General features: G+C 43.1%; 1 protein-coding gene across 13 annotated transcripts in view; it reads left to right on the forward strand.

The window, feature by feature from the left end:
• c2cd5 (C2 calcium dependent domain containing 5) overlaps positions 1-15396 on the forward strand; it is a 63156-nt gene that overhangs the window by 10941 nt on the left and 36819 nt on the right. For all 13 annotated transcript variants that reach the window (XR_008066442.1, XR_008066441.1, XM_052465862.1 and 10 more), the window contains 2 exons: positions 4848-5079; positions 9369-9532. Coding sequence is in view for 11 of the 13 variants with exons in the window: in XM_052465862.1 (XP_052321822.1) it covers positions 4848-5079; positions 9369-9532 (396 nt within the window). In the remaining 2 variants the exon portion in view is untranslated. The remainder of the gene's footprint in view (positions 1-4847; positions 5080-9368; positions 9533-15396) is intronic.

The raw sequence follows: 15396 nt of genomic DNA on the forward strand, positions 1-15396 counted from the left end.
ACTAAATGTTAGTGTTGGCTGTTTAACAGTCTGATGGCCTTGAGATAGAAGCTGTTTTTCAGTCTCTCGGTCCCAGCTTTGATGCACCTGTACTGACCTCGCCTTCTGGATGATAGCGGGGTGAACAGGCAGTGGTTCGGGTGGTTGATGTCCTTGATGATCTTTATGGCCTTCCTGTAACATCGGGTGGTGTAGGTGTCCTGGAGGGCAGGTAGTTTGCCCCCGGTGATGCGTTGTGCAGACCTCACTACCCTCTGGAGAGCCTTACGGTTGTGGGCGGAGCAGTTGCCGTACCAGGCGGTCATACAGCCCGCCAGGATGCTCTCGATTGTGCATCTGTAGAAGTTTGTGAGTGCTTTTGGTGACAAGCCGAATTTCTTCAGCCTCCTGAGGTTGAAGAGGCGCTGCTGCGCCTTCTTCACGACGCTGTCAGTGTGAGTGGACCAATTCAGTTTGTCTGTGATGTGTATGCCGAGGAACTTAAAACTTGCTACCCTCTCCACTACTGTTCCATCGATGTGGATAGGGGGGTCATCCCTCTGCTGTTTCCTGAAGCCCACAATCATCTCCTTTGTTTTGTTGACGTTGAGTGTGAGGTTATTTTCCTGAGACCACACTCCGAGGGCCCTCACCTCCTCCCTGTAGGCCGTCTCGTCGTTGTTGGTAATCAAGCCTACCACTGTAGTGTCGTCTGCAAACTTGATGATTTGAGTTGGAGGCGTGCGTGGCCACGCAGTCGTGGGTGAACAGGGAGTACAGGAGAGGGCTCAGAACGCACCCTTGTGGGGCCCCCGTGTTGAGGATCAGCGGGGAGGAGATGTTGTTGCCTACCCTCACCACCTGGGGGCGGCCCGTCAGGAAGTCCAGTACCCAGTTGCACAGGGCGGGGTCGAGACCCAGGGTCTCGAGCTTGATGACGAGCTTGGAGGGTACTATGGTGTTGAATGCCGAGCTGTAGTCGATGAACAGCATTCTCACATAGGTATTCCTCTTGTCCAGGTGGGTTAGGGCAGTGTGCAGTGTGGTTGAGATTGCATCGTCTGTGGACCTATTTGGGCGGTAAGCAAATTGGAGTGGGTCTAGGGTGTCAGGTAGGGTGGAGGTGATATGGTCCTTGACTAGTCTCTCAAAGCACTTCATGATGACGGAGGTGAGTGCTACGGGCGGTAGTCGTTTAGCTCAGTTACCTTAGCTTTCTTGGGAACAGGAACAATGGTGGCCCTCTTGAAGCATGTGGGAACAGCAGACTGGTATAGGGATTGATTGAATATGTCCGTAAACACACCGGCCAGCTGGTCTGCGCATGCTCTGAGGGCGCGGCTGGGGATGCCGTCTGGGCCTGCAGCCTTGCGAGGGTTAACACGTTTAAATGTCTTACTCACCTCGGCTGCAGTGAAGGAGAGACCGCATGTTTTCGTTGCAGGCCGTGTCAGTGGCACTGTATTGTCCTCAAAGCGGGCAAAACAGTTATTTAGTCTGCCTGGGAGCAAGACATCCTGGTCCGGGTTTCTTCTTGTAGTCCGTGATTGACTGTAGACCCTGCCACATGCCTCTTGTGTCTGAGCCGTTGAATTGAGATTCCACTTTGTCTCTGTACTGACGCTTAGCTTGTTTAATAGCCTTGCGGAGGGAATAGCTGCACTGTTTGTATTCAGTCATGTTGCCAGACACCTTGCCCTGATTAAAAGCAGTGGTTTGCGCTTTCAGTTTCACGCGAATGCTGCCATCAATCCACGGTTTCTGGTTAGGGAATGTTTTTATCGTTGCTATGGGAACGACATCTTCGACGCACGTTCTAATGAACTCGCACACCGAATCAGCGTATTCGTCATTATTCCCATCTGACGCAATCTGAAACATGTCCCAGTCCACGTGATGGAAGCAGTCTGGGAGTGTGGAGTCAGCTTGGTCTGACCAGCGTTGGACAGACCTCAGCGTGGGAGCCTGTTGTTTGAGTTTCTGCCTGTAGGCAGGGATCAACAAAATGGAGTCGTGGTCAGCTTTTCCGAAAGGGGGGCGCGGCAGGGCCTTATATGCGTCGCGGAAGTTAGAGTTACAATGATCCAGGGTTTTACCACCCCTGGTTGCGCAATCGATATGCTGATAAAATTTAGGGAGTCTTGTTTTCAGATTAGCTTTGTTAAAATCCCCAGCTACAATGAATGCAGCCTCCGGATAAATGGTTTCCAGTTTGCAAAGAGTTAAATAAAGTTCGTTCAGAGCCATCGATGTGTCTGCTTGGGGGGGATATATACGGCTGTGATTATAATCGAAGAGAATTCTCTTTGAAGATAATGCGGTCTACATTTGATTGTGAGGAATTCTAAATCAGGTGAACAGAAGGATTTTGAGTTCCTGTATGTTTCCTTCATCACACCAAGTCTCGTTAGTCATGAGGCATACGCCCCCGCCACTCTTCTTACCAGAAAGATGTTTGTTTCTGTCGGCGCGATGCGTGGAGAAACCCGTTGGCTGCACCGCATCGGATAGCATCTTCCCAGTAAGCCATGTTTCCGTGAAGCAGAGAACATTGCAGTCTCTGTCTCTCTGGAATGCTACCCTTGCTCGGATTTCGTCAACCTTGTTGTCAAGAGACTGGACATTGGCAAGAAGAATGCTGGGGAGTGGTGCGCGATGTGCCCTTGTTCGGAGTCTGACCAGAAGACCGCTACGTTTCCCTCTTTTTCGGAGTCGTTTTCTTGGGTTGCTGCATGCGATCCATTCCGTTGTCCTGTTTGTAAGGCAGAACACAGGATCCGCGTCGCGGAAAACATATTCTTGGTCGTACTGATGGTGAGTTGACGCTGATCTTATATTCAGTAGTTCTTCTCGACTGTATGTAATGAAACCTAAGATGACCTGGGGTACTAATGTAAGAAATAACACGTAAAAAAACAAAAAACTGCATAGTTTCCTAGGAACGTGAAGCGAGGCGGCCATCTCTGTCGGCGCCGGAAGTATCGGAAGTCTTCTCCTTGTATGAGCTGAAAGTTTAGAAGGACGGCCAGTTCTTGGTAGATTTGCAGTGGTCTGATACTCCTTCCATTTCAATATTATTGCTTGCACAGTGCTCCTTGGGATGTTTAAAGCTTGGGAAATCTTTTTGTATCCAAATCCGGCTTTAAACTTCACAACAGTATCTTGGACCTGCCTGGTGTGTTTCTTGTTCTTCATGATGCTCTCTGTATGTTGAGGTCGGAAGTTTACATACACCTTAACCAAATACATTTAAACTTAGTTTTTCACAATACCTGACATTTTATCCTAGTAAAAATTATTTCTCAGGTCAGTTAGGATCACCACTTTATTTTAAGAATGTGAAATGTCAGAATAATAGTAGAGTGATTTATTTCAGCTTTTATTTATTTCATCACATTCCCAGTGGGTCAGAAGTTTACATACACTCAATTAGTATTTGGTAGCATTGCCTTTAAATTGTTTAACTTGAGTCAAACATTTTGGGTAGCCTTCCACAAGCTTCCCACAATAAGAACAGAGCTGGTGTAACCTCCTTGCTCACACATGCTTTTTCAGTTCTGCCCACACATTTTCTATAGGATTGAGATCAGGGCTTTGTGGTGGCCATTCCAATGCCTTGACTTTGTTGTCCTTAAGCCATTTTGCCACAACTTTGGAAGTATGCTTGGGGTCATTGTCCATTTGGAAGACGCTTTTGCGACCAAGCTTTAACTTTCCGACTGATATCTTGAGATGTTGCTTCAATATATCCACATCATTTTTCTTCCACGTGATGCCATCTATTTTGTGAACTGCACCTGTCCCTCCTGCAGCAAAGCACCTCACAACATTACGCTGCCACCCCCGTGCTTAACGGTTGGGATGGTGTTCTTCGGCTTGTAAGCGTCCCCTTTCTCCTCCAAACATAACAATGGTCATTATGGCCAAACAGTTCTGTTTTTGTTTCATCAGATCAGAGGACATTTCTCCAAAAAGTACAATCTTTGTCCCCATGTGCAGTTGCAAACTGTAGTCTGTCTTTTTTTTTTTGGTGGTTTTGGAGCAGTGGCCTCTTCCTTGCTGAATGGCCTTTCAGGTTATGTCGATACAGGACTTGTTTTACTGTGGATATAGATACTTTTGTACCTGTTTCCTCCAGCATCTTCACAAGGTCCTTTGCTGCTGTTCTTGGATTGATTTGCACTGTTCACACCAAAGAGCGTTCATCTTTACGAGACAGAACGCGTCTCCTTCCTGAGCAGTATGACGACTGCGTGGACCCATGGTGTTTATAGTTGCGTACTATTGTTTGTACAAATGAATGTGGTACCTTCAGGCGTTTGGAAATTGCTCCCAAGGATGAACCAGACTTGTGGTGGTCTACAATTGTTTTTCTGAGTTCTTGGCTGATTTCCCATGATGTCAAGCAAAGAGGCACTGAGTTTGAAGGTAGGCCTTTAAATACATCCACAGATACACCTCCAATTGACTCAAATCATGTAAATTAGCCTAACAGAAGCTTCTAAAGCAATGACATCATTTTCTGGAATTTTACAACCTGTTTAAAGGCAGTCAACTCAGTGTATGTAATCGTCTGACCCACTGGAATTGTGAGACAGTGAATTATAAGTGAAATAATCTGTCTAAACAATAGTTGGAAAAATGACTTGTCATGCACAAAGTAGATGTCCTAATCGACTTGCCAAAACTATAGTTAGTCAACAAGAAATGTGTGGAGTGATTGAAAAACATGTTTTAATGACTCCAACATAAGTGTATGCAAACTTCCGACTTCAACTGTATATATATTACACTATAGAAGTATTCTATAGTATTAGAGTATATTACATCAGAACTCCCAGGACTTCTAACGAGGCGTGTGTGTGTAGGTGAGCTGCAGAGGAAGATCGGTCTGAAGGTGTTGGAGATGGGTGGTAATGCGGTGGTGGGCTACCTGCAATGCTTTGATCTGGAGGGAGAGTCGGGTCTGGTGGTCCGAGCCATCGGCACCGCCTGCACTCTGGACAAACTCATCCCTGGGATTGCTTCCAACACCATCACACACACCAACACCGCCCCGGCATCCAATGCCTGCAACTCCCCCTCTAAGGAAATCAAAGAGTGAGTATTGAACGAATGCATGAGCATGGTGTGTGTGTGTGAGAGAGAGAGAGAGCAAGAGAGTGTATGTGTTTGTGCCCTGCCTTTGGACTAACCCCTGTGTGTGTCTCAGTATTTCTGCCTTTCTCTACATTTGTGACCAGATTTCTCTGAGGGCTTATGTCAAATTGACATGATCTTATTATATGATTGTATTTGTCACATGCATAGTATACACTTGCTTACTTGCAGGTAAATACAAAAAAAATGCAGAGTTAAAGATAACAAATAAATACACAGTGAATAACAAATAAAATACAGTGTGCATATGTGTGTGCATGTTATGTAAGTGTGTTGGGGTGTCAGTGTAAGGATGTGTGTGGGTGGAGTCCAGTGTGTGCATAGTCAGTGCAAAAAAAGGGTCAATGCATGTAGTCCGGGTAGCCAATTGATTAGCCATTTAGCATTCTTATGGCTTGTGGTTAGAAGCTGTTCAGGGTCTTGTTGGTTTCAGACTGCATTGGTACCGCTTGCCGTGCGGTATCTGAGAGAACAGTCTGTGGCTTGGGTGGCAGAAGTCTCAGAGAAAAATGTGACACCGCCTGGTATAGATGTTCTGGATGGCAGGAAGCTCGGCCCCAGTGATGTACTGGGCCAAACACACTACACTCTGTACCGCCTTAGGGTCGGATGCCAAGCAGTTTCCATATCAAGCAGTGATACAGCTAGCCAACATGCTCTTGATGGTGCAGCTGTATAACTTTTTGAGGATCTGGACCAATGCCTAATCTTCTCAGCATCCTGAGGGGGAAGAGGCATTGTCGTGCCCTCTTCACGACTGTGTCGGTGTGTTTGGACCATGATAGATCCTTAGTAGCGTGGACACCGAAGTACTTGAAACTCTTGACACACTCCACTATAGCCCCGTCAATGTGCATGGGGAGTGAGTGGCCCTTTCCTGTAGTACATAATCAGCTCCTTTGTCTTGCTCACGTTTGAAGGAGAGGTTGTTGTCCTGGCACCACACAGCCAGGCTTCTGACTTCCCTATAGGCTGTCTCATCGTTGTCGGTGATCAGTATTACCACTGCCATGTCGTTGGCAAACTTAATGATGGTGTTGGAGTCGGGAGCAGCTACGCAGTTGTGAGTAAACAGGGAATACAGGATCGAACTAAGCACATACCCCTGAGGATCCCTGTGTTGAGGTTCAGTGTGGCGGATGTGTTGTTGCCTACCCTCATGAAGTCCAGGATCCAGTTGCAGAGGGAGGTGTTCAGTCCCAGTGACCTTAGCTTAGTGATGAGCTTCGAGGGCACTATGGTGTTGAACGCTGAGCTGTAGTCAATGAACGGCATTTTCACATAGGTGTTCCTTTTGGCCAAGTGGGAAAGGGCAGTGTGGAGTGCAATAGAGAGTGTGTCATCTGTAGTGGCGGTATGTGATGTGGAGTGTGTCCAGACTGGGTCAGGGAGAACATTTCAGTGAAGACACTTGCCATCTGGTCAGCACATGCTCTGAGTATGTGTCCTGGTAATCCACCTTTTGAGTGTTAACTTGTTTTAAAGGAACAGCTGGTGCTCTCAAGCATGGTTCAGTGTTGCTTACCTCGAAACAAGCATAGAAGGCATTTAGATCGTCTGGTAGGCTTGTGTCACTGGGAAGCTAGTGGGTGAGTTTCCCTTTGTAATCCGTGGTAGTTTGCCAGCCCTGCCACATCCGACGAGTGTCAGAGCTGGTGTAGTAGGGTTAGATCTTAGTCCTGTATTGATGTTTTTCCTGTTTGGTGGTTCGTCGGAGGGTGTACCAGGATTTATAAAAAGCATCTGGGTTAGTTTCCCACTCCCTGAAAGTGGGAGCTCTAGCCTTTAGCTCAGTGTGGATGTTGCCTGTAATCCATGGCTTCTGGTTAGGATACTTACATGCGTACGGTTACTGTGGGGACGACGTCGTTGATGCACTTCTTAATGATGCCGGTGACTGATGTGGTAAACTCCTCAATGCCATCCGGTGAATCCCGGAACATATCCCGGAATGGCTAGCCAGGAAAGATCTTGTCTTTCTCCCTATATAGCTCAGTGTTTTCTCCTTCGCTAAACTAGTTTAATGAGTTTACATTTGTCATATTTACGGATCCCATACAAGTTTGTAATTAAGGCACATGAACGTTCACATGTTCAAGAAGGCATTTCTGTCCCCCAAAAAATGTATATGTATTTTTTCCAACAGCCCTACTGTGAAGTAGGAACTAGCGTCAAACGCCCCTTATGAGACATCCTGTCACACTTGGTGTGTGTGTGTGTGTGTGTGTGTGTGTTATATCATGTGACAAAGCTATAGTATATGCCATATTTGAGATATGGACACCCTTCCCCTGTGTCTGTATTTTTGTCTGTTTTCTAATGGCTCTACTCTCTTTGCATTTGCATGTTTGTGCTGCTCTCTCTCTCATTTGAATGTGTGTGTGTCTGAGGGCTGTGCATGAGCTTGTTCCTGCTAGTATGGTCGGAGGAAGGTTGGGTGGATGAATGGAGAGAGAAAAGAAGGTAGGGTGGGTGCCAGGGCAAGCATTTTCTTTACCTGCAGCATGTGGTGTTATGGGTGTTATAATGCAAAAGGAGGGGGTAGACAACCTCTCCTCTTTATTTTTTCTTGTCTTTTCTTGTGCTCTATTTTTCTTTGCTGCAATGTTGTGGTGTGTTGTGTTTCTCTTCTTCTCTGCCTCTGCTGCACATGGATTGGCTCTTCTCTTGCTGTATGCGTTTGGATTGGTCCACTGTCCGTCTCTACATGGTGATTGATTCAGGTCTCCTCTGGCCCACGGATGTCGCTCCAGCCACAACAGCCCTGTCCACTCAGCCTGCAGCTCTCAGAGACTGTCCCACTCCCAGAACTTCTCTGTCTCTGTCCCTACTCTGGTCTTTACTGGTACGGACAGAGAAAAATAGCGAGAGGGAGGGAGTCCCAGAATCTGTGTTCCTACATGGGTCTTCACTCTTACAGAAAGGGAGCGATTTATAAAAGAGAAATAAGGAGACAGACATAGAAGAGCTAGGTAAACTGAGGGAAAGGGGAGAGCCAGAGCAATAAAGCATGAGACAGAGAAACTAATGGATAGCCATCGGTGAGATATAGTTACCACTCTCTCTCCCCCCAAAAAATCTACCTCCGAGCCCATTCTTCCTTGCCATTGGATGAGATTGTGACATCACCAGCCCCAAACACTTCCTCTTCTTGTGTCCCCCGCAGCCAATGATAGAGCCCCTGCCCAAGCAGATCCATCCCTTCCGCCTGTCCTAATTTTGCCTGATTCTATGTAGTTTTTTCCCCAAATTCCGTTCTGCTCACAAAAACAACATTGGATGTTCTAAGTCCACAAAAATGTTTACACCACAACAGGAGACCACTTTTGAGGTCTGGGAAAAATGAAACATTTTAAAGTTTTGTGTGTAGTTACCCTTTAATGCAAGTGCAAACCAGAAAGAGCGTTGTTTGATGAGTGGTGTTTCTGTAGCACTCGTGATTGCAGGGTTTGCAAAACAAATGGCCACTGGATTGATTTAAATGATCATGATATCATTCTGTCTGGTAGGCATAGGCTACTTTTGTAGGTAACATTTAATTGAAAAGGTTTTTGGGAAAGTCTTTCCATCTCTACCAGAAGATTGTTATCATTAGCTTCATCGCCAACGGCTACACAAAGTGTAGACATGCATGCGCACTGCACACATACACATAGATGTGCATTCCTGTGCCGTTTCAGAAAGTTTCTGGGAAATACGAATCACTGATGCATTTCATTGATGTCTTATGATTAACTTGGGCAAATGAATGCATTTTCTAGTACCCTAAGTTCAATAAATGTTTAAATATTCATTATATTATTCATTATTCCATTTTAATGTCTGGATTCTGAGATCTTGTCCAATGCAGATCTTTTAGGGCCTTAAGCATCTGCCTTAGTCCAGTTCAGTTCAATCAACTATATTGGTCTCCAAGGGGCAGTCACCCGGGAGTCTGTTGGCCTCAATTCCTTTTCAATTCAGTTGATGTTGGAAGTGGATTTAAATTCCATTTCAAGAAACTACTCATCCCTTTAGTGTTGTGTTGGGTTGGCCCATGTTGTGTTGTGTGTTTCTGCCATGCTTTCCTCCTCAGTTCTATATATCTGTGTGTGCTTCTGTTTACGCTTCATGTGCTTGGCTTTTTAGTTCTGCAGCCCAGTCATTTGCACTCCACATACCCCTCTCACACATACATACACACACACACGGTGAGGTGACTGATGTGCGTGTGTGTGTTCTCCTGGCAGGCCCGTGTTCAGTGAGGACCCAACCCACCCCCTCTCCGTCCCTCCCACCCCTCTCAGAACACTTCCTTCCTCCTCCTCCTCTCCTCCTCCCTTCTCTCCATCCAAGCCATGCAGTCGCCAGTCCTCCTCCTCAGACACAGACCTCAGTCTGACGCCCAAGATGGGTAAGACCCCACCACCTTCCTCACACTCTCTGTCTGCTCCTTTCCTCACCCCCCACTCTGAACCTGACTGTGTTTAATTTTTCCATCCCATTTCCTTGTTTAATTGATATATTTCAAGTCATTGTGTTAGAAACACACACACACAGCAGCTGTGGACCATAGATTTCTGGTGTTGACCACGTAATAACCCACACACCCCCTAGGGCATGACATGGTTCCCCCTACTGGTGGACATACACCCTAGGAACCCCCCTTCCTACCTCTCTTCTCTACTCCCTTCTTCCTAAAGGTTTTGTATTTTCCTTCCTTATGTTTTCCTGTCAGGTTTAAGATCTTGTGACTTTCCTCCGCTGTCCCTTCTCTGCTTTTCTTGATGTCTTGTTTTTTGGCTCACCTCTCTCCTCTCCCCACCTGCCTCTGTCGCTCTCTTCTCTTCCTCTCCTGTCACTCTCGCTTTCCTCACCTTTTTCTCTGCCCCACAGTGACCTCCTCCCAAGAGAGGTTTGTCTCCCGTCCCAGTTCCCCTGCCCTCTCCTCCTCCGACTCCCAGCCCCTTCCTCCCTCTGGGCCAATCCTGTGCAGCCTTGTGTCTGCCCCCCAAGCCAACACCCTGCCCCCTCTCCCCTCTGTCCAATCAGAGGGGTATGTGTTGAGATAGAGTATCATTCAGTGAAGAGCTGATGGCAGCCTTTGGTAGGAAAGTCATGAAACAGTCCTGACAACACTCTTGTCATAACACTATAACAGCTTGCAGGAGTCACAAAGCCAAACAACATCCTGTATAACACCTGTTACACTTAAAGTTAAATAGACGTTTATTATAGTCTCAGGTAGGGCACAGAGTGCAAAATTTGTGAATGTCTTTAACAAACTCCCTCTATAACCACCCCATAGAAACCTCTATAACAGCCATATACAATGCGTTCGGAAAGTATTCAGACCCCTTCCTTTTTTTCACATTTTATTACGTTACTGCCTTATTCTAAAATTGATTAAATAAATGTTTTGCATCATCAATCTACACACAATACCCCGTAATGACAAAGCAATAACAGGTTTTTTAGAAAATGTTGTAAAGAAAGAAATACCTTATTTAAGTATTCAGACCCTTGCTATGAGACTTAAAATTGAGCTCCGGTGTATCCTGTTTCCATTGATCATTCTTGATGTTTCTACAACTTGATTGATTAATTCAATTGATTAGACATGATTTAGAAAGGCACTCTGTCCAGTGTCTGTTCTTTTGCCCATCTTAATCTTGAAATTTTTATTGGCCAGTCTGAGATGGCTTTTTCTTTGCTACTCTGCTTAGAAGGCCAGCATCCCGGAGTCGCCTCTTCACTGTTGACGTTGAGACTGGTGTTTTTCGGGTACTATTTAATGCAGCTGCCAGTTGAGGACTTGTGAGTCGTCTGTTTCTCCAGCTAGATACTGTAATGTACTTGTCCTCTTGCTCAGTTGTGCACCGGGGCCTCCCACTCTTTCTTATCTGGTTAGAGCCAGTTTTAGCTGTTCTGTGAAGGGTGTAGTACACAGCGTTGTACAAGATCATCCGTTTCTTGGAAATGTATTGCATGGAATAGCCTTCCTTTCTCAGAACAAGAATAGACTGACGAGTTTCAGAAGAAAGGTTTTTGTTTCTTTCCATTTTGAGCCTGTAATCGAACACACAACTGCTGATGCTCCAGATACTCAACTAGTCTAAATCAGAACAACATTTTTCAGCTGTGCTAACATAATTGCAAAATGGTTCTCTAATGATCAATTAGCCTTTTAAAATGATAAAACTTGGATTAGATAACACAATGTGCCATTGGAACACAGGAGTGATGGTTGCTGATAATGGGCATCTGTACGCCTATCTAGATATTCCATTAAATATCAGCTGTTTCCAGCTACAGTACTCATTTACAACATTAACAACGTCTACACTGTATTTCTGATCAATTTGATGGACAAAAAAATGTCCTTTCATTTAAAAAAAACAAGAACATTTCTAAGTGACCCCAAACTTTGGAACGGTAGTGTACCTTTATTTAACTCGGCAAGTCAGTTAAGAACTAATTCTTATTTTCAATGATTGCCTAGGAACAGTGGGATAACTGCCTGTTCAGGGGCATAACGACCGATTTGTACCAAGTCAGCTCGGGGATTTGAACTTGCAACCTTCCGGTTGCTAGTCCAACGCTCTAACCACTAGGCTACCTAAGCACTTAAGGAGATAACGAAGATCATGGATACATTAGAACTAGTGGGTATATGGAGGATGAAAAACCCTGATCTTGTGAGATATACATGGAGGAGGCTTAATCAAGCTAGCCGTCTTAATTACTTCCTAGTCTCATTCTTGCTGGCATCAAAAGTTTTTTAAAGTATTAATAGGAGATCAACTACGATCGGACCACCATCTAATTGGCCTCCTTATAACTCTTACAGAATTGTCACGTAGACGGGGATATTCTAAGGCAAAATAATTCATAATGAACTTTTTTCTGCTCAACATAGGTACAGCAGACACTTTTTTAAATGTAATTTTTTTTTTAAATAAAGCGAATTGGATGGAAAATGTTGAAAAATGCACAATTTTTATTGTATCTTCAACAGAAGCTACCAAAAATAATTTACAAAAACTCGTTACAAATGGAGTCATCCATGATTTACCAAATGATATTTTGAAAATATTTTAAGCATATGTTATCTTTTCAGTCTCCTCCATTTCCACTGAATGATGTCAACTGTAAGGATTTATTTCCTAATAATAATAATGTAAAATCAACAAATTTACAGAAAGACCTGTATGAAGGCCAAGTTACAGAAGAGGAACTTTTTGAGGCAATAAAATCTTTTCAGTCTGGAAAAACACCAGGGCTTGATGGTATGCCAGTAGAGGTATATCATACCTTTTTTTGATGAACCCAAGATCCATTATTAGCATGTTTTAATTAGACTGTCAGATACTCAACAAGAAGGTTTGATTTAATTACTACTAAAACAGGACCTTGGTAAGTATAAAGATACTACAGTCCATTTAAATCATCTGGATGCCTCTTACACTTCAGTGTTGTGGTGAAATGCATAGCACATAAAATAAAAAAAGGTTTTACCAGGTGTTGTTCATCCTAATCGGGCAGTTTATTTTACATGATATATTGGAGATACTATATGACAATTACTTGAAACAATTGAACATTATGATACCAGTCCTGGTCTTCATAGAAGATTTTGGAAAAGGCGTTTGATAAAGTACGACTAGAATTTATAAGTGCCTGGATTACTTTCATTTTAGTGAATCTCTTATACAATGGGTTAAAGTTATGTACAGCAACCCCAGATGTAAAATAGTAAATATTGGTTACTTCTCAGAAAGTATTGAGCTTTTAAGAGGAGTTAAACAAGGCTGTCCGTTGTCTCCATATCTATTTATTATGGCCATTGAAATGCTAGCTATTAAAATTTGATACAACAAGAACATTGACGGTTAGATATTCTGGGGATTAAAAGAGAAGTGTCAATGTATGCTGATCCCTGCACAGTCTCATTGAAGATCTTGATGACTTTTCTAGCCTCTCTGGACTAAAACTTAATTATGACAAGTGTGCAATATTGGGTATTGGATCATTTAAAAAAAGTGTTTACACTACCTTGTAGTTTACCAATAAACTGGGTGGATGGTCAAGTAGCTATACTTGGTATTCACATCTCAAAAAATATAAATTCACCAAAATCAATTTCAATAGAAAGTTGTCTATTCATGAAGTCTGAAGCTTACATACACCTTAGCCAAATACATTTAAACTCAGTTTTTCACAATTCCTGACATTTAATCATAGTAAAGATGTCCTGTTTTAGTTCAGTTAGGATCACCACTTTATTTTAAGAATGTGAAATGTCAGAATAATAGTAGAAATAATTATTTATTTTTACTTTTATTTCTTAAATCACATTCCCAGTAGGTCAGAAGTTTACATACACTCAATTAGTATTTGGTAGCATTGCCTTTATATTGTTTAACTTGGGGTCAAACGTTTCGGGTAGCCTTCCACAAGCTTCCCACAATAAGTTGGGTGAATTTTGGCCCATCCTCCTGACAGAGCTGGTGTAACCTCCTTGCTCACACATGCTTTTTCAGTTCTGCCCACACATTTATTTATAGGATTGAGGTCAGGGCTTTGTGATGGCCATTCCAATACCTTGCCTTTGTTGTCCTTAAGCCATTTTGCCACAACTTTGGAAGTATGCTTAGGTTCATTGTCCATTTGGGAGACCCATTTGCAACCAAGCTTTAACTTTCCGACTGATGTCTTGAGATGTTGCTTCAATATATCCACATAAATCTTCCATCCTCATGATGTCATCTATTTTGTGAACTGCACCTGTCCCTCCTGCAGCAAAGCACCTGCACAACAAGATGCGGCCACCCCCGTGCTTCATGGTTGGGATGGTGTTCTTCGGCTTGCAAGCCACCCCCTTTTTTCTCAAACATAACGATGGTCATTATGGCCAAACAGTTCTGTTTTTGTTTCATCAGACCAGAAGACATTTCTCAAAGTACGACCTTTCAAACCGTACTCTCTTTTTTTATGGCGGTTTTGGAGCAGTGGCCTCTTCCTTGCTGAGCGGCCTTTCAGGTTGTCGATACAGGACTCGTTTTTACTGTGTATATAGATACTTTTGTACCTGTTTCCTCCAGCATCTTCACACGGTCCTTTGCTGTTGATTTGCACTAGGATTGATTTGCACTTTTCGTATCAAAATATGTTCATCTCTAGGAGACAGAACACGTCCCATGGTGTATATAGTTGAGTACTATTGTTTGTACAGATGAACGTGGTGCCTTCAGGCGTTTGTAAATCGCTCCCAAGGATGAACCAGACTTGTGGAGGTCTGCAATTTTTTTTCTGAGGTCTTGGCTGATTTCCTTTGATTTTCACATGATGTCAAGCAAAGAGGCACTGAGTTTGAAGGTAGGCCTTGAAATACATCCACAGGTGCACCTCCAATTGACTCAAATTATGTCAGAAGCTTCTAAAGCCATGACGACCTTTTCTAGAATTTTCCAAGCTGTTTAAAGGCACAGTCAACTTAGTGTATGTAAACTTCTGACCCACTGGAATTGTGATACAGTGAAATAATATCTCTAAACAATTGTTGGGAAAATTACTTGTCATGCGTCCTAACCGACTTGCCAAAACTATAGTTTGTTAACAAGACATTTGTGGAGTGGTTGAAAAACTAGTTTTAATGACTCCAATCTAAGTGTATGTAAACTTCCGAATTGAACTGTACTTTCTACTCCAGATGACTAGTTTTTAAAATTATATGAGCAAAAAATATTTTAAATTAAAAAATTTTAGAATGATAAATCAGACAAAATTATTTAATATTTATGTAATGAATATGAGTTTGGGGGGCTAAAACTATTAAATATTAAAGGTTTAAACCTCTCACTAAAAGTTTCACTCATACATAAGTTATAGTTAAATCTAAATCGGTTCTCCAGTAGATTATTAAGAAAGGCTAATCCATTGTTCAAAAATAGCCTTTTTTTCCCTTAATATAGATTACAACTTCTCATTAATGACTGATTGAAAATGAAATGTTTGTTTTAGGTATAGCCCTTTCTTGAACAGGCCATGCAATGCTGGTTACAATTTCTGTTTTATCTTCCAGAGAAGATAGAACAAATGTTATGTTCAAACTAAAATATACTGATTTAATTTTTAAAAACATTCTTTATGGATAAAAATAAATAAAGGTTATATGTTTTAATGATATTAAGAATAGAAACTGAGAACTCATGTCACATATGCAGCTATCAAAAATCTATGGGAATATCTTCTAAATCCAATTTTACAACCAGCTGA

Source organism: Oncorhynchus keta, chromosome 17 (genome assembly GCF_023373465.1).
Source record: "Oncorhynchus keta strain PuntledgeMale-10-30-2019 chromosome 17, Oket_V2, whole genome shotgun sequence".
Taxonomy (NCBI): Eukaryota; Metazoa; Chordata; class Actinopteri; order Salmoniformes; family Salmonidae; genus Oncorhynchus; species Oncorhynchus keta.